Source organism: Excalfactoria chinensis, chromosome 2, assembly GCF_039878825.1.
Source record: "Excalfactoria chinensis isolate bCotChi1 chromosome 2, bCotChi1.hap2, whole genome shotgun sequence".
In the NCBI taxonomy this organism is placed as follows: Eukaryota; Metazoa; Chordata; class Aves; order Galliformes; family Phasianidae; genus Excalfactoria; species Excalfactoria chinensis.
Window position 1 is genome coordinate 119,413,928 of NC_092826.1, and position 24,224 is coordinate 119,438,151.

The following is a 24,224-nucleotide window of genomic DNA, read 5'->3' on the forward strand; positions in this document are numbered from 1 at the left end:
AATATGCTGGACAAGAACTTTCTGATTCTGTGGTCCCATATCCCAAACTAAACCTTTGTGGAAAGACTACACATGATGATCTTGAAAACAGCCCCACACTTATTTTGGCAGAAGACCATGCTAATGATTTTGGAAAAATATTGCTTACTAGACAAAAGAATTTCTTTCCCCAGGTGGGTATACACAGGCTAGTATGAATTTTAGCCAAAATCTCAGAATAACAGTATTCCCAGCTAACAAGCAGTATATACAAGTTTATTGTAAACTGAAGCTCCCCTTCCATTCTCACTAGTGATAAAAAACAACAACAAAATCCATATTAATGTGGACTAGCTGTTACAGAGATTTACCACTTGAAGAAAGGGCCCAGTACCTATGATGTGTGTAGGTTACCTGTTAGCAGCAACCTCTTATACTGAGTAAAGAATGTTTCTGACTGCCCTCATCAGCAATTCAACAGTGAGGCAGTGGCAGCTGGAGAAGACATACCTTGTTACCATCAGGGCCTGGTGGGCCAGATGGACCACGGCTTCCAATAGGACCAGCAGGACCAACAGCACCACTTTCACCAGGAAGACCACGCTCACCCTGTGAGAGACAGTCTGATTTGATTGATTGTTCTGTAGGTTAGAGATTTCAAAGCACCAACTGGTAGCAGTGACACTAAGATGCATATTTAGCTGAACAAACCATTATTAATATTAGAATTATGCTCATTAAACTGGTGGAAAAAACTGGCTTTAGCTTTTGACACAAATGAAGTATCAACCTGAGGTCAGACAACAAAGAGCCACAGAAATTGGCACATAATTGTTTTTACAGTGGCAAATGCCACCAGGAAATAAAGGTGACAACTAAAACCTACTAAGGTGACCTGGACATTATAACAGGTGTAAGAAGATATTAACTGAAGCTGTGGAAATAGCCAGAAACTGGGCCCAAATTCACAGTAGATTGTAGAATGTATGGGGGTTAGAGCAAGAACTATACTGTGATCAAATAATTGACTCAAGGAGAGATGGCACATTCTAAAAAGCAGCAATGGAGACCTTGCGCAAGCACTGCAGAATTTTTAGGAAGTGTTAGTTTGGTTATACTGAGCACTGGTAAGGCCTAATTTGGAATACTGAATGAAATCCAGTCTGGATGAGTACAAGATGCTTATGTCAAGCTAGAGCAAAGACAGTTAACTGCTGCTACAGTGATGAAGGGAACTTGGGCTGGGTAGATTAGCAAAATGAAATTTTAAAGAAGACATGGTTACTAACAGCCTCACAGCTGATGGACATAAGAATGAATGGGAGTATTTGTCACTCACAAGTACATTCAGTGTGGAATGCTTATAGTCAGAGAAAAGAGGAAGCAATATTGATATTTAAAAATATCAACTTTTTAGTAAATAGATTCAGAAAGCAAATAATTAATTGAGCATTTTATATACTGAAATGTGAGAGCTGACTACTTATTGCTCTATGTCGGCTCTCTACTGCCTTTTATTAACAGTTCAGGAGTGAAGAAAGCTGAGGGCAGTACCTGCTAATGGCTATTCCAGGCTCTAGATTCAGCCTACCTCTTGTTCACAGCACCATCACATGGGAGGCAGAAGTTGGCCCATAAGGGTGGCATAACTGAATTGGTGAGGCTCATAAATCTACCCTGGAGGTAAAATTCTCATATGCACCAACCCTCAGTGCAACATTGTAGGATCTGTTTTTTGTTACTCAAATTCCCACTGAGGAGTTAACTTAAACATATTAGACTACCTCATCATGACATCGCTACTTGGGTAATATCTGTATTTCTTATGCAGTAGTTGCCATTGTTAGTAAACTTCTGGATTGTATAAACAGATATATCTTGACAAGCAGAAAGAGCATAAAAAATTCTGCTTCCAGGTAGTCTGAATATATGGTAGTCAGAATATCTGGCATTCTGTCCTTGAGAAAAGTCATTTGTCTTGAGAAACTTGTAGGTGCATATAGCTCATACTAATTCAAATACTTCATTAAGACAATTAAGACAAGTCTCTATTAGATTTCAGATGAATCACTCACCCTTGGGCCAGCAGGACCGGGGACACCAAATTCACCATGGAGACCCTAGAAGAGAAGAGACAGATTGATAAAGTTTATTTCAAGAGCAAACTCATGAGCTCACATTGAACTTCTGATCTCTGTTTCTTAGCAGTAAATAGAAATGTTTCTCAAATTTCAGCAGTATATTGAAAATCTTCAGACTAAAATCAGTTCTTTAGATACATAGATTGTTTTCATATAACTACACAAAATCTGAAAAGCACACATGCTAAGAGATGCACTTCTCATGTGAAGAGAGTTAGCTATTAAATTTCAAGCTCTTTAGTCAGACACATGCAGGGTAAACTCTTTCACACTGAGACATGGAATGATGAACTACCAACTAAAATAACTGATATGATGCACAGGATGCTCAACTTGCAGATTCCATCACATGCTAACTGTGCAGAACCTGGTGCCTGAATTATCACCATGTCATCCCTGTTGTATGCTATTGTAAACCCACTGAACTTCAGCAGATGAGCAAAGGCAACTGGAGTAATGCTGTTTAGATTGAACCTTGCCCATTTCAGAGGAAATCTGGAATATGCTGTTCTTCATGTGCTGTCCTGTCTTTTATGGGGGACGTTTTATTGTTGCTTATGGCCTCAAATGCAAAGAACTGTTTTTTTTTCCTTCTCATAAAGGAACTTTTAAAAAAGGAAGTATACTCCAAGTGCCAAAGGACCTTCTCCATTTGTGGCTGATCTTAACCAAAGGGATTATTAAACTCTGCGTATAACACAGATCACTTTGTTTTGGCAAATGGATTCAATGGACTCTTGCTTCACCACAATTGTTAACAAAAGGCTTATGCAATACATGCCTCTGCTTGAATGGCACTGTATCTGCTACTCACCCTTTCGCCTGGTTTACCAGCTTCACCAGCTGGACCGGAGGGACCTGGCAGACCCTAAGAGTAAAGAAACAAGGATGCAAACAAAATTAAGGCAGAGGAACTTTATGCTTTGTAAACCATAGGTAAAGTAGGGCAGAGCACATAGCTTCTTACCTGGAAGCCTGGAGGGCCAGCAGGACCTGTTTCACCCTTTGCGCCTTGGTTGCCCTGGATAGAAGGAAATGAATTTGAAAATGAGAAGTCACAATGATGAAAAATAAACTGCAAATTGGATTTGTGTGGAAGCTGTTACTTACGGTGACACCAGGAGGACCTTGAGCACCATTGTTTCCCTCAGGACCAGGAGCACCCTAAATATATTCAAGAAGAAAGCATTTGTCATAGTTTTTATTTATGAGTAGTATCTGTCTAAAGCACTTCTGTGACAAAACCAAAGGTCTCTGACTGCTTGTTTTGAACTCATACCGCTACATTTAAGTTGAAGCCCCATGTTTCTTCAACTTACCCATTTGCTTGTAACAGCTTCACTATCAAAAGGTTAATATAGAGGCTTATAAAACTGAATTGCAATAGGTAATTTTAGGTTATTGCAGTGCCTTTATCCTTACAAAAAAATCCTTTGGAATTACAGATACAGAAATCTGGCCAATAGATGGCATATTTTTCCCCAGAACAGATCAATTATTTGATTCCTTAGTTGCGACTTACAAAATCTTCCATTTATCTGTAGGAAAGTACTGAAAATTTACACGGTAGGATAGAAACTATACACTCTCCACAAAAAATTTGCAAAGGAACTGCTACTTGCTCCTTTTAATAAGAAGATAATACCCCATAATTAATTACCTAATCAATATCTATCATGAGTAATTCTCATTTACATTAATATTAATCTTCAAGTTAAAGTCTCCACTGGCATGAGGCTATGTGAACTCATTCCAGAGTACCTGCCTGTTTCGTCACCTCTTTGTGCTTGCACAAGACAATGCTATCTTATACAAGAGGCTTTGAAAATCTACATTTTTCATTCTGGAGGTTGATAAAGAAGAAATATCCACGTACCCGTGGGCCAGCAAGACCAACATTGCCTTTTTCACCAGGCTTGCCAGGTTCACCCTGAAGGTGAAAGAGGAAAAAAACACATAAAAGTTAATTAAGACTTCATGCAAGGTACAGATTATTCTACTGGATAGAAGGCGATAGTTTCATTGATGAAAGATTCACTGTAACATCTCTTTGATTTTTAAGAAATCACAAAGTACATCTGGCTTGTTGAATCAGAGAGAAAGAGTAATAATGCCAATAAGTATTTTGTCTTTTCAAAACTCCTTTTGATTATTCTTGAGGTAGTAATGCAGGCTCCTGATATGCTGTGCAGTTTTGTATGTAATACACTCATACCTATGTGTACATGTGTGCACAGCAACACCACACATCTGGAGAAGGAACTAGTATCTATTTCATGTGTGGGTCATATTAAGAGCCCCAGTGATGTTGATGGTAGCTTTTCTTCTAAAGTAAGCATATGCCAATCAATAGACAGCACAGGAAGGCACAGATACATTTCACTGTTACAAGTTGAGGACCTACGACTTAGTCTGGAAATAGAAACTTTTCCTACTGTACTTACAGTGGGACCTTTTGGTCCAGGGAATCCGATGTTACCAGGTTCACCTCTATTACCAGCTGGACCGATTGGCCCAACCCTACCATCTGCTCCAGGGAAACCCTAGAAAAAGAAAACACCTATGAAATGACTGGTGGAGAAAAGTGTATTCACAGAAAACCAATGTCATTTAACTTTTAAACACTGATCTTAGGTCACATGCACCTGCATTCCTCCCTTTTTCTCCTCTTTATAGAGCTGTGTTAAAGCTCAAAGTTCAGATCTTTGCTTCTTAAATCCTTGCTGACGCTTTGCATGCACTGGGGAAACAATTAAAACCAGAGTACTTACAACAGGACCTTCTTTGCCAGCAGGACCTGGGCTTCCAGGTTGACCTGGGAGACCCTGAGAAAGGAAAGGTTTCATGTTTTTAGAAAGCAATCAAATCAGCCAACATTTAATCCACACTTGGTGTGGTTTTCTTTAAACAAATAATGCATGTGCATGCATGCACACAAATAGACACAAACAGGACTATATGTTCTATCAAATTTACACCTCATCTAAACCAAAGTTAACTATTCGGTGATGTGCTCTTCCACGCAGCTGAAAATGACTGAGGTTAATGTCTGCCTTGCCTGGATAAACTCATTTAGGCTCTACTTTAGCAGAAAGTTTTCAGACACTTAGTAGGTCACAAATGCATTGAAAACTCCCTCACTTCATGAAAGGTGGATAGGAAGGGAAAAGAGATTAAAAGGACAAAAGTCCTCGACATGTACGTAATCCAGGTGGATCTAGAACCACTGAAGTGGATGGTTGTTTTCAGTGAAATCATTAGCAAAACAAAACTGAAATAATTGAGATCAGTCATCTCATATCACATATATATATCTCACATATATGTACACCTCAACTGCGATCTTAACAGTCTCATTCTGTAAACAATAACAAGCAAAACAAGTCAGTGGAGTATCCAGTACAAGAGGATGCTGCTCCATGACCGAGGCAATTAGATGCTACCACATACTAAAGAAATGGATTTCAATAAACATTTTGATGGTACTTCATCATTTCCTCATGGGTGTTTCTTCAGTGGGCTGAGAGAAATAGTCTAATTGTGGCTTGAACAGACTTCCTACAATTGGATTTCTGAATAATTTTATCTACAAAATGTAAGTAGTTTTCTTTGTGCACAGTTCAAACTTACTCTTGGACCCATAAGACCAGGCTCACCAGGACGGCCAGCATCACCATTAGGACCCTTAGCACCAACAGGACCACTAGCACCACGGTTACCAGCAGGTCCCTAACAACAAAAGACATAAATAAAATCAGGAAGAAGTAGCAAAAAGCATCACACATTTGTATGTAAAAGAAGATGGTTTAGAAATAATGATGCAGAGACAAGCCTTACCATGACACCAGCTCTGCCATCAGCTCCAGGGAGACCACGAGATCCAGGCACACCCTGCAAGCAAATACAAGTTAAATTTATAAAGGGAAAGAAAAATCTTTTCCTGTGAGGTGGATGGTGCCAGCTAAATTACAGCTGTTCAAGTAGGCCTGCTAAATCTGACATAAGTGCAGCTCTAGGCACACACAGCTCAGTGCAAATGCGTATAGTGAAAGAAATCTCTCTCATTTCCTTTCTATTTCTCTAAATTCTAACCTGCTTCCATGAGAGCATTTTCAGTGTTCAGTGTAATCTAACAGTGGGTCTGGCCAACAGCTGGGATCACAAACCTGGCAGGTGTTTCAGCTTCTCATCTCTGCAGTGTTACCAGCTTCTCTTGGACACTGTACAACCTGTGCAAGGTGCAATACTGAATTCTTACTTCTGCCATAAAAAACTGATGAAAGCATTGCCTTTTTTTTCCAGCCTATTTCAGAGAATTCCTGCTTCTGCACCTGCACAAACTTACACACCTCCTGAAAGCCACTGTGCTATTTCCTCACCCTGTGATAAGCGTACTACAGATACCCTTGAAGAAACTGAATTTAAACCTCTTCTAAACATTACATGTGAGCTGACTATCTCTTTCAAGCACTTATATCTCATCATGAAGCGTTATAGCAAAATCAATGCTAATTCTCTCAATATTAATCAACAGATAACACAAAGCAACCTATAATTAATTCAGGGATAATAAAGGGCATTAATGCAAAGCAAAAATAGGGTTTGTCCCAACAAATCAAAAGGCTCAGAACAGCAAAATGACCTATATCTATTTGCATTAACACAAATTTAGTCATTTACAATTATTTAATTTCCCTTTGTGAATACAGCTTTATTTCTTCTTCCCTTTTTGCTTTTACTTCTGGAATATGAAAAGAAAACTCACTCTTAGACCAGCAGGGCCAGGGGGACCAGCAGAGCCAGGTTCACCATTGTTGCCTCTCTTGCCTTCCTCACCACTTGGACCAGGAGGGCCAGGGGGGCCAGCAGCACCCTATTTCAGCCAAGAGGAAAAGAATAAGTCAGAACTGAGCTACAGGTACTATGAGACTCTATTCATTGAAACAACACTCACAAATTGCCATACTTACAGGCTCACCCTTGTTACCACTTTCTCCCTTGGCACCAGCAGGTCCTGGTTCACCCTAGAGTCCAACATAAAAAGAGATCCAAGAATTAAGCACCATTCTAAAAATCTTTTACCTGTACAACATTTTCACTAATCAAAAACATCTCTAATCATCCAGTGTCATGCCTGACTCTACTTTGATATTGTTAGCTAATGTAACCATACTTCAGGCTTAATGGGCATAAAAATAAACATGTTGAAGGTGTTTATAGTAATTGAATTAAGAAACACTATGGGCTGGTTCCTCTACCAAGGATACCCCTTGAGGGTCTGGTCTGACTGTGAGACTGCTGTCATGTCTCTTGATATCTTCAGGAGGGTCAGAGCTTAACAGTTCTTGCAGTCAAAGGGAGTACAGACTGAACTTCTGTCTCAGTGAGAGACAGAAACAAGCTACAGTGCTTAATTATACTGAAGCAACAGAAGTGTCTGCATTAAATGTAGAAACATATATGGAAGAAATATTTTACAATGATGGATGCTGTATCCAGTTTTCAAATGAAGACATGAAGTAACAAAGTCACTTACAACAAGTCCCCTAGCACCACTTGGACCAGCAGGGCCAGGAGGACCAGGAATACCACGGGGGCCAGGCAGACCAGGAGCACCAGCAACACCAGGAAGACCCTGTTTAACACAGAGGAAATCTACTGTAAGTTCATTATCTTTTCTGATGCATTAACTGAAATGTGGTGTTGTTTGTTTTCTTAAAGCAAATAAGTGTGCACATGGCTATACTTACAGCTGCACCTTTAGCCCCAGGAAGACCATTAGCACCAGGATTGCCCTATTGAGGCAGAAAAAAATTATACTGGTTAATTCGAAGTCTCACATGCATCCATCTGACAATAGATAAAGACTAGCAAGATACTCACAGGAGGGCCAACAGGACCACTGGAACCAGGAAGTCCAATCTCTCCTCTTGGACCAGCAGGACCAGTAGGGCCAACATTACCAGCAGGTCCGATTTCACCCTGTTTGAGAAAAGGATGAAGTATCCAGAGTGTTAGGGCAATTGCAGAGTAATTTCATTAGCCTGACATTATAAAACAATCCAATATAGGCTCCTGTTTCAGAGTCCAGCGAAACAAGAGGCTGAGAGCCTTTATTGGAATTTAAAGGCACTGAAGCTGGTAAACATAGGTAGATCCCATCAAAGCTGAGGGACAACACGGAACAACAGATGGTGAGCATATCTGCATTGTTACAGAAAGCTAACCTACAAAATTAGAGTTAAGATTCCAGTCTTCTCTACAGCTATGAATCTCCAGCAGTGGCATAAGATATCTCAATGTGTAGGAGACCTAACTGACAGCTATCTTGTATTTAAGGTGTTGTTTGCATGGATGCAAAGTGTGCCTGGTCAGAGAACTGCAGTCTAGTTCTCACAGTGGTGTAAACAATGGGGAAAAAGATTCTTGATACCAATCTCAGAAACTTGCATTCACCAAATCTATTATAAAACTGAATCATGCACAAAAAGAAAATGGTATTGCCTGAAAGCTGAAAAGTTTAAATGTAGTTTCACCATCACATTTAATTTTTCCATCAATTTCAAGAACTCAGGTTGGAAGGAGCCCAATATACATCTAAAGCTTCTTTACCCTCTTCTACTTATGTCAAGTGATGTATACTGCTACTTTGTTTATTTGTCATGATCCACATCACCTTTCAAAGGTGTATACAACCACACCACGTAGGATGTGGTGGAAAATTAGGTTACACCTGTCTAGAATCAATCATTTGAATCCTCTTCCTCCTAAGTCAATCATAGCTACAGCTTCCAGACATGACTTGCTGGCTATGCTGGCATCCTGATCTTTTCTATATGTACGACAGATGAAGGTCTACCTCCAAAATACAAGACAATACAGCCACTTCTGGAACAGATCAGGCCCTGAATCCAAAAGCAGGCTATTTCTTCCAGTTATATAATATGGTTTTAAATAGCACATGAACTCTTCAACGTGTGTGTGTATGAGCTGTGGAGTAACTATTATCAACATTCATATACAAATCACTCCAAATACTGTAGGAATTCTTCCTCATTCTGACCTGTAGCTGATAGGATGGTATTCAGGTGATTTCTGCTGCCTACCAAAACTAGTTACTGCACTTTGCATTCACTGTCAAACGTAGCTAGCTGCAGAAGCAGATATTCATACCTTAGCACCAGGAGCACCTGGGAAGCCTGGAGGACCAGCAGCACCAATGGGGCCCTATGAAAAGAAAGGGAAGCATTTGAGTGAAGGCTTTCAGCGATGACAAGAATTTTACTGAAATAAAGAAATTACAAAAAACAAAACAAAACAAACAACAACAACAAAAAAAAGCACATTTCCTTAGACATTTCTGCACAATGAAACACTATTTGCCATTTGCAACTCCTAACAGACAGGTTTGGCTCATTACAAAGGTCAATGCAGAAAAACACTTGCAATGTATCTCAAAAAACACAAATTAAGCAATGAAGCCAAATACCTGAGGAAGAATAAACAGAGGATAGGCAGACAGGTATCTGCAAGACAAAATGACTTGCTGTACTGTCCCAAAACAAAGAAAACAAAGAAGGGGGAGTGTTGCACCCTGCAACTGCAGGTCTTAGAGTGGCCATTTCTAACACATTTACAGTATAGGGATGACTGTGTGCACTTTCACACCAGTAATTGTTCTGATCTATCACAAGAGCCCATTGTGGCATTTTTCCTTCTTCACATAAGAGAAGACAACTGGGAAGATCTCTGCATCTCTTTACAAGCCAGCACTTGATCCAACTTATACTGAAGTCATTAAGAATGTCCAGGGATCCCAGAAAATGGATCAAGCTTAATGGCTAATAAAGACAAAAGTTGCTTATAAAATATGAATGAATTAGAAATCTTGATTCACACCCAGGAAAAAAAGTTTGAGGCAATTACTATGTGGTTAAACTTTTTTTATGGCAAAGACAACAGCTTTTCAGCTTGCCAAGGCCTTCTACTAAATCTACTGTATCTAGTGATTGCTATGAGATTTGTGATTATGAGTGGACAAGCTTCCTAGAGTACAGTACTCTACAGTACTCAGGCACCAAAAGAGAAGATGTGTTAATGGATTCAGAGCCTGTTAGTCTTTAATGCATAGTAATGCAAAGGGATAGTTTTTCTTTGATTTCTAGCGAAACAAAACTCATTCATAGCTATTGGGGACTGATACCTACTTTTGTGAACTAACAGGTATTAGTTCTGCCACATAGATCCAAGGGAATAAAATAGGTCAGCCTACAAAGTAAAGAGGAATTGGCTCTGGCATTCAATAACTGGGCACGTGATGCTCTCTCTGGTTTTGCAGAAGCAAGGAAAAAGATTAAATTCTTTGTAAAATACCCGTGAAAATACAAATGTTCAGAATTTTCATTATGGTGACTCTTTTTTTTTTCATTTTAAATTCTCAGAGGAAAAGGAGAACGACAAGGTTTTGTTCTTTCTTAAAAAGAAAAAAAAAATGCTTTACAGAATGCTTGCAAGGTGATAACCTAAGCACGTGCAAAATAACTTTACTGGTACGGACACCAAAACCCAATACAAGTTTCTGCTGCTGTCCAGTCAGGGTAACGCCTGTGTAGCCAGCAGCATCAGAATATTTTTCCTAGGGTACTTTATATATTTCAACATAGCTAAAGCAGTTTGGTTTTTCTACAAAGTATAACATCAGATCTTGTCTAAGGTATCTATGTGACTTCATTTTAAATGCTCAATCACATATATTTTAGAATGCCTTACGTGGGAGGACTGAAGTGAAATTCATACCTCTGCTAACAATTCTATTCTGCTGAAGGATGGCAGATGTTTGCTGTGATGTGGAGCGTTACAATCAACTTTTGCTAAAGTTGACAGAATCACGTATGGCTACATCTATTACTATTACTATATCTATTACTATCTACTATTTCTGAGCTTATTTGTATGTTTATTCATTTTTACAGCTTTGAAACTATATGTTTGTACACACTTTTATGCCACTGAAATAAATGAGATTTAGTAAGGTCAGTGGTGTGCTATGGCAACACTACATCCTTTAAAAAGGGCAAGTCTGTACTGTAGGTGCAAACTTGTGTCATAGAGTGAATGCAATACTTTTTGGACATGTCTGGTACTAGTCATTTGCAACATATGCATAAAATCTACCTGTTAAAAGGTATAATCTTTGGTTTGGGGATGAGAATGATTCTGTTAGACTGGTGCAAATAAGGATTTTGTTCACCAGCTTTTTTACTATGAATTCATCAGTGTAAATGAGAGAATATTTTGTCCCATAGATACAGATGTGTTAAGTCCCAAGTATCACAGCACTGCAAAGGACTTACAGTTTTTTAATGCTTTTTGTGACAATCTATTAAGCAACAAAAACCTGTGTTTAAAATACCCACACAATCAACTTCTTAGAGGCCTGAAAAGTCCTCTATAAATGGAAAGACAGGCACAAGGCCTAGTGGAGCTAAGCTGTTAAAGATCAAGACTGGAACTTACTGCAGGTCCAGTGGGGCCAGCGCTGCCATCACTCCCACGAGCACCCTGTAAGCAGAGAGCATAGTAAGTAGAGACAGGAAAGAGTCAACGATCAGAGAAAGCCACAGTAGGTGGCTGATCATTAGTACCAATGGACAGATGGGAAGCTACTTACAGCTGGTCCAGGGGCGCCTACTCTTCCTCTCTCACCAGGGAGGCCGCGAGCACCCTGAAAGAAAAATTAACCCATTTAGATCTGTCTACTGAACAAAGATATACAGATTTTTTTTTTTTTTTACTTGCTAAGTCTCTATGTGAAGTGGATTGCATCCAAGCAATTCTGTTCCAAACATTCAAGTATTATTACACTAGAGCATCTAGCCAGCTGGACTGTCACTCATGAAAATAATCAGCCAAAATGCTGGCTGATCCATACCTATCAGATTTTCCACAGCAGCCCTAAATACTTACAGGTTGTCCTGGGGTACCATTTTCACCAGGGGCACCAGGTTCTCCCTATGAAAGAAAAAAATCACATACTTAAGTTACTCAAAGGATTCCTTGGACTGACAGCATGAAGACAGTTAAGAGGAGATATTCAGTTGCTGTATCCTACTGCTCTTGTCTGCTGTAGCACTCACTCCACTGTATAGAATAACAGCAAATGGGCTTCTAATGGTGCAGAGGCTGTGACTGTCCCATTATATACAGGAGCAAAGCCAGCCAAAACCCTCCTAAAAAAGAAGGCTTGGAGCAAATTGGTTCACTTGCCAGTCTCAGCTGTCTTTACTCCTTTTCTTCATTCTGTTATATTTGCACTGTAGCACACAACTAAGAGACAGGGCTAGAGAACAGTCAGCTACCAATTCTGATCAAACTGCAACATTTTTTTAGCTAAAGAAAGAAAATACTTTCCTTAGCCTTAGGTTAAGGGGACAAAATTCCCCGATCTGCGCTTTCATATGACTAAAAATAAGACAGAAATATCTGAGTAAAATTCTTATGACCTGTAATATTGATCTGAGTGCCAACCACTAAAGCACGTCTTTTCTCCTTTAATATTAGCAGTTCTCAGTAAGCTCACAGTTTGTCTAGACTGGCCTATGGTGATAAAGTTAGTTCCAGAGCACCAGCATCCTAAGCATATTTGAACGCACCAAGCCTTAAATGCTGCAAACTGTAGAAGTTTTTTTTTGTCTTAATCACAATTAAATCACATCATACTTGTGTTTTCAGACAAATTAGCATTCCTAATAACTGCTCTTTCATTTAATGATTTACTTCATTTGCTTTTAGCCTCCAAAGATTGAACAGAGTCCTCCTTGGTGGGAGTGATTAAGAAATTGAGAGGAAGAACTTGCTGAGAGTTTCTGGACCACGTTTAAGAAAAGCTTTCTCAAGCACAGTGTTCTAACATGCACTAAGCAGAGGAGGACAAAAAGGAACAAGTTTGAAGATCAAGTAGCCTTAACTTAGAAGAGCACTGCATTTGTCCAAAGTTCTAGCAGAAAGCCTTACACTGAAGCATGTCTCACACAGTAGAGCTTTCTAGACAAATTAGATTCTCATTTTAATGTGCTTCAGAGAAAACCCCTAAACTCCAACTACATTCCATAGAAAGAGAAAGTCAATTATTAGGAACCCAGTTCTGCTGCTCCTACCCATTAACAATTATTACTTGACTGAGGACTCAAGAAAAAGGCCCTTCGTGATTTCTCATCTTGAGTTGTATCTATTTGTCTGCTGACTTCCAGATTACTGCAGCTGGGCAATATTCAGTGACAACATTGAAGATCAATTGGAGAAGATTTCATACATATTTCCTTAGAAAGAGCTACAAATGCATCCTGTGTTTTCAGATTTCATTTTTACCTTGGTGCCAGGAGTACCAGGTTGTCCCTTTTGACCATCCAGACCATTGTGTCCCTATATTGAGAAGAAAATAAACTGTTGAGTTTGTACTTTCTCACTAAATGCTATGCGCAAAGTATGCATTCTCTTTTGACAGGTAATATCCAAGACTTCAAAGATATTAATGCATTTAGAATATATACTTTGAATTTTCAGGGTGTTTCAGTACCTTGAAGTGCTGTTGGTTAACTATTCAGGGAAGAAGTTCACATCTACTCACCCTAATTCCCTTAAAGCCAGGCAGACCAGGAGTTCCAGGGAAACCACGAGCACCCTAAAAACATACAGAGCATGAATGATTGCCTTTCATATTATATACAGTTAAAAAAATAAAGAAAAAACATAAGTCTTTCATTAACATTAGTGAGCAGATTGGGATCCCAGTCACTCAAGTGATGAACACAGTCCAATCCCAAAACTCCCAGGATCAGACTTGTCCCAGGTCTAACAATAATCTACTTGATTTCCCAGTTCTGAATCCCAGAAATTTCATTAATTAGTCTGTGACATCACAGCTATGTTAGTATTCTATTTTACCTCTTTTACTAGTAAAGAGGACAGAGGATGGAGGGGTCAGGGAACAAAACAAAAGCATAACTCTATACAGTGTCCTTGATGGTAAGAAATGAAACACTGAAATTAATCCATGTGAAGAATATTAATGGATTGTTCATTGAGAGCAATTAAGAAATACCATTAGAGGTTTAATTGATACTATTTCATGTAATAGACAGTAGATCACTACTTACCTGAGGACCAGCAACACCTCTCTCACCAGGTCTTCCAGGTTTGCCAGGGTGACCCTAAAAAATGTAGTAAAAATGCACTAAGAGGGAAAGTTCATTTTGTAAAAGAATAACATATAGCTTTTTTTAAAAAAGAAAATACATTAGGAAAGATTTCTTTCAGGAAGCTGACAACCTGGGAGCTTCCATTTCCCTGTGTTCAGGAAACCAAACAGTGCATTTGGAGAGATTTTAAATTCATCCATTTTTCCAACAGACAGCATCTTCTGTACTATTAGATAATTATTTTGGGGGTTTATTTATTCTATCAAATATTACAGAGCAATTAAAAGTGATAGCAAATAGAATGCTTAGCTTAACAACAACGCTAGCATTGAACTACAGACCTAAAAGAGATGAAAACTTCAATGACTTACATCTTCACCAGCCTTTCCTGGAGGACCAGGGGGACCACGAGGACCTTGGGGACCCTGTTAAAAATAGACTGAGTATTATGTCAAGCAAGATAAGTTTCTTCCCCAGTTTCTGACTTTAGTATAGGCATAGAAGAAGACTGAACCAACTCAAGGTCCTTAGACACTAACTGCCTATGCACTTTGTGAGTTTCAGATCTGAAGAAGTGAATATGAATGTTCATCTCTGTTTCTGTAAAAGGACTATCCAATTCAAACATTCAAGAGCAAGAAAATGGATGGGAGTAGCAGGCCCAAGCGTTACAATCCTACCTTTGCATTTTATTTCTAATGCCAATAGTGTCTATATGTGAAATCTGTACTTACTGTTTGACCAGGTTCACCAGGCTCACCAGGAACACCTTGAAATCCAGGAGGACCCTAGACAAGAAGGGAGATTTTGTTAGTGTTTGAACAAGCTATTTTGTGATTCAATGGGTATGAAAAAATCCTTCTACTGATTAATATTGACTGTACTTACAGGAGGTCCAGATGCTCCAGGTGGGCCTCTAGGTCCCATTAAACCCTAGGGAGAAAAGATAAATGATTAAAAAAAACAAAACAAAACAACCCACAATCAAACACTACTACATAAACTCACCTACAATACCTGTTCCTGATGTTCCTAAAATTCTGGTAAAAATGGTAATTCTCAGTGTGCAATGTGCAAATCAAATTTGAAGAAGAGAGTTGCATGAATTTGCAAAGACAGTCCAAAAACAAATAGATTTGATGGCCAATGGATCCTGTGAGATGATTAAGAATGTGCCACTATAGCTGACAACCTTGTGATCAGGCATCTCATTCTATTGTAGCTCATTAACAAGTGCTTTCACACACTGGCTCATTCCTTTTTACACACAGTTTCCTTGCGAATGATCTTCCAGATTTTAAAGGTCACAATGACCTATTATGAAAGGTGGTATTTTGGGGCCTGTCAATTTTGTCCTAACTTTTAAGAAGAGATATTGAAGAAAAAGATAATTGAAAAGGTAGAGAGGAAAAAAAAGGAAAAGAAATGTGCATAAATGACAGTGTTACTAGGAACTGGGAGGCTCAGACCTTTTGGAAATCTAATGCAGTAAAAGGCTATATATATTAACATACACTAATTCTAGTCAAGACACTAATTCAGATTTGTTTCTGAACAGTCTGAATCATTTAAGCCCTTTAAATCCGTTCACAAGCTATATTCCATAATTGGTTTCCTTTCTTTTCTGCTTTCCCAGTCTCTCCCACTTTCCTGTCACTTGATTTCAGGAAGTTAAAAAATCCTCATAGGAGGTAGAATTTACTACTTTTCTGTTGGTGAACCCTCACTGAGTAAAAAAATTGGAGCTTAGAGTTGTTACACCCCAAATAAGTAGTCATCTATATTACTGTCAGACATCAAAGGTCAAGCTTGATTAAAAATTATCTCGCATTTCTATAGTTATAATCTAAATGCATGTCAACGTATTTTCAACAATTAATTATAATATTTTGGGGAACAGTAGTAAATACTTGACCCAGAACAATCCTGGGCAGCTTTCATCATGCTATTCACCCACCCATCAGACTCTCTCTATAATGTCATTGAGACAGGTGAACTTAACTTGTAGCTTTGCTATCTACATGCCCTGAAAAATGCTTGTTAACATCAACAAGGGTTAGAAATTTGCGTAAAGAGGAAGTAGACTTTTTAGATGTCAACATCATATACAGTGATTGGCAAAGATTCCTCCACAGAATATCCTTGCAGTAGCAAGTCATAGAACCATAGAATCACAGATTCTAGATAACAAGAGCTAACTTTCAATTGCTCAGAATCATAGAATCATCATAGAACCACAGAATGGTCTGGGTTGAAAAGAAGTTCATTCAGACCATCCAGTTTCAACCCCCCTGCTATGTGCAGGGTCACCAACCAGCAGCCCGGGCTTCCCAGAGCCACATCCAGCCTGGCCTTGAATGCCTCCAGGGATGGGGCATCCACAGCCTCCTAGGGCAACCTGTTCCAGTGCGTCACCACCCTCTGACTGGAAAACTTCCTCCTAATATCTAACCTAAACCTCCCCACTTCTGTCTTCCTGCCTCAGGGAGAAAAAATGGTCACCAACTGGATCTGAGATATTGAGTTACTTTCTAGATAAATGTCTCCTGTAGTCAGTATTTCTACAGTTAATCTAATTCCTAAAACAGACTTCTGTCACAGTACAGGCACGTTGAATCACAGTAGATGTGCTATCTGACATTAGATTATGATATCCACTGATTCATAAAAGTTCGATGAGACCCAGTAGTGCCATATTAAAGTTCAGGACACAGTCCTAAGACTGTTATCAGACACTTCATGTTGTGCTCTATCTAGGGATAAGTTTATAACCCGCCTCTACATATGTGATCAAAATGCTAATTTTAAAACTATGCTTGGAGTTAACACAACTGGAATAGACTTAAATATGTGTTTATGCAAGTTACCAAGTGTTAAAACATATACTTGCCATAGGTCCAGGGCCAAAGTCAGCCGCTTTAGATGGATCATATTGAGCAGCAAAATTCTGTAGATGAAAAAAATTTGAAATAAAAGTTACTACAATTCTTAGTTTAGAAAGCATTGATAACCCTCATTTGACACGCATCCACTATCTCATTTGCTAGACAATATACTGAAGCAACATACTTAAAACTCAGTAAACATGACCCTATTACATAAAATAAATACTACTATTTCTATACTGTTTCTAGAAAGACTTGATTTCAGTAGGAAGACCCTTTCACACATTGGCCTCAACTATCTACCCAGTAGTGACATACAGGCCCTGAAATAGAGTGAACTGAAAACAAAGTATGTAGGCTCAGTACCCATTCAAAAATTGAAAATATCCTTTAATCTTGTAAATAATTGTGTAATTTCCAATGACAAAAGTTATGTGTATTTTTTTTTCCACATTATTTAAGTAAAGTTTATAGCCCACCCCCACAGACTGCTGGATGAAGTGGGCCCATCAGCTTCAATGGGATTTGTAGACCATGCAGGCTTAGAAACACTGCACTGGATTTTTGCTTTTAACCTTTTAATCAATGAAAGTCTTATAGACAAATATACATCTGGCCTTCTTCACTAAAATGGAAAAAAGTTATGCAACACAACACAATTTAAAATCCTTTTCTTGCCTATTTTAAGATGCTAATAAAACAAAACAATAAAAACAATAAAGACAGTTGGGGTCAGTTAATACAAACTTTTAGCTATTCACACTGAAGGTGAGTGTATTCTTCCATGCAGGAGGATTTATAACACTCAAAAAGAACCACCGTCTTCACGCTCTCTGCCCAATGTCAAGCAAAGAGTTAAAGCCAGCATTCTTCAGAGCATACATGATGGACACCTTGGCAGAACACGTATGTACATCTGTCCACTTCATTTTCTGCAGTATTAATACAGATAGAGACAAAATATTCTAAAGAAAGACAGGTACTGGCTTCTAAGTATGGACTTTTAGTACTAAGGGTATTTTTCTCCAGGTTATTCCAGTACAGTTGTTTTCACTTACTCACAACAGCCCATCCATTTAACTGCACATGCTTCACTGAGATGACTCCTAATTCATAACGCATTATGGTGGCACAAATCTAATGCTGATGAACAAAGTTGATTTGCTCCTATGCATAAGTCTCTGTTGAATATAGAATTTAGAAGTTGCCAAGGAAGATACAGATCCTAAGGAGAATCCCACTGGAACTCAGACCACTAACCTAATGCCAATCACACAAGACTGCTTCCTCTAGTCTCCAGTTCAATGTCAGTGTTTCCCAGTAAATATGCATTTAGTCTTTAGTTGTCACAAAGCAAAGATCATTGAATTCAGTAATAAAAAGTTTGGATATCTTACTCCGCCAAGACCTGGAGGACCAGGGGGCCCTGGAGGACCTACTGGACCATCTTCACCATCTCTGCCTGGTGGACCTGGTGGACCCTAGAGAGAAAACAAGGATTGTAAAGTGAACATTATAAGTAGTTCATGAAGCCTCAGCAGTGATGAGACATCCAGGGACCTACAGCACATGCTATAGCACTGCCATATTCATAATCTCAATATATGACTAACGTCAGAAAATAAGCATAGCCTGAGTTTATATTGCCTTGCCACTCCTCATTTCAGACATACACTGTAGTACCATTTCTGCAGAAGATTTATATGGGTAATATTGGATCTGTGCTACTAACCTCCAGACTGAGAGGCAACAAAAGCCTGGACCCATGAAGACCAGGTTACCCACATGGACCCACACAGACACTGGTAGTGAGAGCTAAAAAAATTCCCTGACAAACTGAGTGTTGGCAGGTCAGCCCTACAAAGATCCGGAACAAGTCAAACGCCAGTTTAGATTGCTTGCTGCTAAAATTGCAAATCCAGTCACAACAAAACACTGCTTTTCTACGGGATTTGATAATACCACTCTGCCATAACCACTCCTACAACAACTTGAAATGACATGAATTTGGTCCAGTATATTTGCCTTTACACTGTATCACCCTCAGTGCACAAAGCTGGTCAAGGTTTGCTATCACAGCATTTAATCAATCTAGATAAAAATCCATATTTAATGTCAGATTTCAAAAGGAGCGGAATTAGGCTTACTGTCTTCAGAACAAAGTATGTATCTCATCGCATTAAACAGATTTAGTCAGTGGTAGTCCAAAGCAGATATCCAGCTGACCATATAGATACACTCTGCCTAGTACTCGTTACTGTGTTTGTCAGCATGAAAAGACCTAAGAAACTTTAAATGGCTTCCTATCAGCAACAGGCATTTTCATTTTCAGAAGATGATACCAAAAAGTACATAAATACACATTACTCAGATAAGGACATGAATTCCAGAACCCAGCTTCACAGAAAGTAGCATTGATGCAGAAGCAAATTAGAAAAGCAGGCATCGGCAATATGAACGGACATCACAAGTAGGGTATCCAACCACTTTCATCTGTGGCTACATTTACAAAAACTGTTAACAGTTTAACACCTGCTTTCATTAATAGCTATCATCAGGAGAGCTTTTCCAAGCTCCCTTTGGAGATACAGGTACCGAATATTCCTCAAAGAATGATCTTTAGCTACTTGGGTTTTATGCAAAGAGCTTCTCTATATACTATCCTGTTCATAGACTGCATCTGTATGTGACAGCTTTCTCTTCTGCACTTTCATGCACTATCTCTACCATGTGCAGTTGGAAAAAAGTGTTTCAAACAACCACTTGAACTTCTAGGCTGCTCGCAGAAACGAATCACATCTGATCAGGTACAATAACCACAGTATGAGTACAGTACAGGTGAGGTATTGCCAGGATTAGCAATGATAACTAGATAATTTGATTTCTTTTTAATGAAATTGTACTTGCAAGTTTCCACAAGTACATTAAACTCATTAATAGTTAAACTTAACTTATTCCTACTGATCTTCCAACAACTGTTCAAAGACCACAAATAAATGAATGTCAATTTACTTCCTTACCCTTTCTCCCTGTGGCCCTTTGTCTCCTCGAGGGCCCTGTTGGAAGAAAATAGAACTTAATCAGTTACCATGGAAATTTTCCAGGACGATACAGGGAAGAATCATCGGTGTACACGAAAACAGAGAAAGAAGACTGAACAGACAGACCCTACACTTATTTTCCACAGTATATCTTCGACTTTTATATGCTACTAGAAACAGATCATCACTGTATCAGTTCAAGTATCATTGCACAGAAGCACTGGCATGGTTTGTTTTATTCTCTACTGAATAACTGTCTGATATTTAACAACAGAGACTTTTCAGAACAAAATGGTTGTCTACTCAGTCTTTTGGATCTGTATGGATACAGCTGTACTGCTCAGTACCATTCCAAAGGAACTCCTGTTGAACAAAAATCCTTTCTTGATGCAGCTGGGTTCTTCTTATGCTTAGTTCTGCTCTTAAATAAAGCAGCTTAAATCCAAAACTTGCATTTGCCATTTTGCTAAGTTATTGCATCCATTGTTCCCTACTTTTCACTTCTTACTCATCTCATTGAGCACTGGGAAATAATGACTTTATTTAGTCATCCAACATTCCACAAAGTATCATTCTGCTCAGGAACATTTGATGTTATCTACATCTCCACACAAGAAAAATGAAGCTGCTTACCTTCCGCCCTGCAGATGCCTGGAAGAGATAAGGCAGAGAATTAGAAAAAAGGTATAAATTATCCCTTTTTTAAATAAAATAAAATATAAAAACTTAAATTCATCTCTTTTCAACCCTACAATTTCCGTCAGTACCCTATATTTAAGTATGCCCTATGCTTTTTAAATTACTAGCAAGATTAAGAGTTTATGTAGTAAAGATATATGTACCTACGTTAGAATCTTCTGTTGAAGGACGGCTATTTTATACTTACTATAGCCTACAAATAAAACATAAATGGAAATCACACCTGAGTTCTCTCATAATCCTTCCGTGCAGTGAAATTTAGCCTGGAAGACTGGCCTTCTCCACCCCAAACTGCCAGGTATGATGTTCAAACACCACTGCTCTGTTATTTCTCCTCATGGCCTTTACACCTATGAAGGCAGTCCCTCAAAAAGGCCAGCCCACTGCAGAAATTGGGGTGGGTACATTCATTTCCAGGCAGTCCCTTCAGGACTGGTATCTTCCCAGGGCCACCTTGGGAACTAGGGTTACTACGCAATACTGCCCAAACAAGGTAGTCCAGCTTCTTAATGGAACTTGAATGTTAGATATTAGATTAAAAAATAATCATACTGACCTGACTCCCATCTGCAGAAGGAAGGGAAAGAAAAAAGAAAAGAGATAATTAGAGTGTGGATTCCTCTGCTTTATAAGGTTTACATTGCAATGTTTTTAAACAAAAACATGATTTTTGTCAACTTTCTTAATGCAGTTTCTTTCTGTCAATGCCGTTCTCTCAAACTGTGTGAACCCACAGCCATGATTGTGATATTTTCCCAAATCAAAACAGATCTTTAAATAAGATTAAAGTAACTCAAGCCATATTTTCAATAATCCTTCTTTAAATGTGCTTAAAAATACGTATCTCAAATAAAAGAAAAACCCAAAACCAACCACATATATATTTTCACACATGCATGTAACAGCTGAATCAACCCAGAGATGACAAACATGAAGATATCAATTGGAAAGGATAACTTAACTTTTAATATAAGCGACCCCCCTCACTCTCATGAAGAATGTTTAAGAATGTCTATTTCCACCATTTCCAGTAAAACGCCCTTGAGTAGAGCAGAGAACTATCTGAAGCTGTCACCCACCAAATGGAAGGCAACTTTCTTTGTATGCTATTTACTATGAGGAATGCTTTTGCAAATTAGCTGGAGAAAATGATCTCCACTGTCTGTTTTCCAAATTTCAAGCAGCAAATGGTCTGTTTTGGCTGAAGCTTAGAAATGCTTCGCACCACATTTCAGTGCCAGTAACTTGACACGTTACTGGTTTCTGGACATGCCTCCCCCCTCCACAAAGTGTCACTTGAGCAATGTATTATTACAGTAAATTTCAAAGGTTCATGCAGCAAACAAAGGCAATACTGAAGCTCAGAATGATACTAAGCAGACTCAACGTAAAATGGAAAAAGGGGCTGCTTTCAGGTGACGGTGGCACAGGGGGGACGGCGGGACACCCAGCCAAGCCCCCTCAGCCGCCCAAAGGGCTCCGGCGGAGGCGCTCCGAGCGGCGCCCGTCACCAGGGGGAGAAGAGGGGCCTGTGGCGGCCTTCATCCTGCTGGGCCTTAACCGGGGTCTCCCGCCAGGCACGATCCCGCCGCGGTTCTCGGGCGTCGGCCACGGGGCTGCCCACGGCTCGAGGCAGCTCGGTGGGAGACACGTCGGGGTAACGCAGCCAGCCCCGCTTGCAAAGCAGTTTCTTCGAAGCGGGGGCGGTTGGGGTAGCGCTTCCCCGAGTGCTGTACAGCGAAAGGCAGGGGAAGATGTACGCTTCATCCCCGGGCACGCGTGTTGGGGGGCGACTCTTTCCTATCACCGTACGTGCGGAAGGGACCGCGTTTCTCCCACAGCAAAGCGCGAGAGGACCAAATCCTCATGCCAGGGAGTGGAACCCTTTAAAATCTCCCACTAGTGCTGCTATCCCTGCTCGTCCGTTCCTATCCTGCCTCGTAACGCCTTCCCCTCTCAGGAGACCCCCGAGGACGGCGTGGGCCCCCATCCCTCGGAGCTGGCCGGCAGGCGGCGCCACAGTGCGCGGCGGAGCGGCACAAAGCGGCGGGCGGACGGGGAGAGCCGCGCCCGGTCCGGGGAGCGTGGAGTGGGTGCATCCGGACGGGCTGCTGGCCAGCACTCTGCTCCTGGACTTTATGGCTTTGCACCTGAAACCGGGCTTTGCGGTCTCCTTGGGATGCGAGCGCATCTTCTGATTCTTTCTTTTTGTTGATGGAGGGGGCTCGGGGGGGGGTGTTATCCCGTTGGCCTTTTGCCATCCGTTGGTAGTTCTGAACTAGAGGCGCTGCTCTGAGACGGAGGTGGCAGCTTTAGAGAAGGTCTCCGGAGCGCGCAGAGCGGGACAGCCACCCCCTGCCGCCACCCATGAAACGAACAAGCGGAAAGCACTTACGTTGGCTTGTTGCTAGGTATGAAGTTACTGCGAGCAGCAACAAAATCCGCGTATCCACAAAGCTGAGCATGTCTACTTGCTAGACATGCAGACTCCTTGTGTTGCAGAGCCCCCGGACGTGGTTGGCTATTACCTGCAGGACGCAGGCATACAGTCGCGAGGAGTAACTCCAAACTTAGCAGAAACCTGCTGTCCGGGATGCTAAATTAATCAAGCCCCGCTCCGCCCTACTTATACCGCAGGAGGATCCCGCGGCTGCGAGGCACCGGCGGTGCTGCAGCCAATGGGCGCGCGGCGACCGCGGGGCCCGCACGGCTCTCAGCGCTGTCACGTGCCCACCGGACCCAGCCCGGCGCTGCTCGGCTGCGGGGTCTGGGGTGGGGGGGTGGGGGGGCGAGGGGGAGGGAGGAAGGGAGGGAGGGAGGGAGGGAGGGAGGGAGGAAGGAGGCGGCGGCGGCGGCGCTAAATTGGTTCCATGCTTTGAGGACGTGGACACTTTGAGGCTTTCTGGAGGAAAATCTGACTCGCCGTCTGATTTATTATTTTTTTTTTCAGACGTTCCCCGCCCCTCGCCCTGCTTTGTTGGCCTCGCCGGGCTAAGGGCAGAGTCTGGAGGGCGCTCCGAGGGCTGTCAGAGCGGGAGCTGTCCAGGGCCTGGGGCAGCGGCCGGGCGAGGGCTGCACCCCCTGCCCGAGCCCTCATACCGCCCTACCGAGGGCAGCGCCATGTGCTCCCTACGGCGGGCACGGGGCCTCAGCTCAGCCCTTCCCGTCGCGGCTGTTCGCCCTCCTCACGGAGGTCCGTGCGTGTACGGAGCCGCTCTTTCCCCCTCCCGGCCTCGCAGCGTGCGGCCCGGGGCATCCTCTGGTGCCCCACCGTCCCCAGCG

The 24,224-nt window shown here is 40.9% G+C and overlaps 1 protein-coding gene across 1 annotated transcript in view; it reads right to left on the bottom strand.

The window, feature by feature from the left end:
* The window catches only part of COL1A2 (collagen type I alpha 2 chain), a 36,818-nt gene extending 13,232 nt beyond the window's left edge, over positions 1–23,586 (bottom strand). Inside the window, exons 1-31 of the mRNA XM_072329682.1 lie at positions 23,338–23,586; positions 21,499–21,509; positions 20,877–20,894; positions 20,223–20,258; positions 18,600–18,683; positions 17,208–17,264; positions 15,206–15,250; positions 15,052–15,105; positions 14,689–14,742; positions 14,276–14,329; positions 13,747–13,800; positions 13,488–13,541; positions 12,087–12,131; positions 11,791–11,844; positions 11,637–11,681; positions 9,294–9,347; positions 8,004–8,102; positions 7,871–7,915; positions 7,657–7,755; positions 7,091–7,144; positions 6,886–6,993; positions 5,958–6,011; positions 5,751–5,849; positions 4,892–4,945; positions 4,565–4,663; positions 3,997–4,050; positions 3,231–3,284; positions 3,088–3,141; positions 2,935–2,988; positions 2,055–2,099; positions 490–588 (exon numbers count right to left, since the gene is read on the bottom strand). Of these exons, the coding sequence (XP_072185783.1) occupies positions 490–588; positions 2,055–2,099; positions 2,935–2,988; positions 3,088–3,141; positions 3,231–3,284; positions 3,997–4,050; positions 4,565–4,663; positions 4,892–4,945; positions 5,751–5,849; positions 5,958–6,011; positions 6,886–6,993; positions 7,091–7,144; positions 7,657–7,755; positions 7,871–7,915; positions 8,004–8,102; positions 9,294–9,347; positions 11,637–11,681; positions 11,791–11,844; positions 12,087–12,131; positions 13,488–13,541; positions 13,747–13,800; positions 14,276–14,329; positions 14,689–14,742; positions 15,052–15,105; positions 15,206–15,250; positions 17,208–17,264; positions 18,600–18,683; positions 20,223–20,258; positions 20,877–20,894; positions 21,499–21,509; positions 23,338–23,407 (1,860 nt within the window). The 5' untranslated portion in view covers positions 23,408–23,586. The remainder of the gene's footprint in view (positions 1–489; positions 589–2,054; positions 2,100–2,934; positions 2,989–3,087; positions 3,142–3,230; positions 3,285–3,996; positions 4,051–4,564; positions 4,664–4,891; positions 4,946–5,750; positions 5,850–5,957; positions 6,012–6,885; positions 6,994–7,090; positions 7,145–7,656; positions 7,756–7,870; positions 7,916–8,003; positions 8,103–9,293; positions 9,348–11,636; positions 11,682–11,790; positions 11,845–12,086; positions 12,132–13,487; positions 13,542–13,746; positions 13,801–14,275; positions 14,330–14,688; positions 14,743–15,051; positions 15,106–15,205; positions 15,251–17,207; positions 17,265–18,599; positions 18,684–20,222; positions 20,259–20,876; positions 20,895–21,498; positions 21,510–23,337) is intronic.
* Positions 23,587–24,224: the final 638 nt, after the last annotated feature.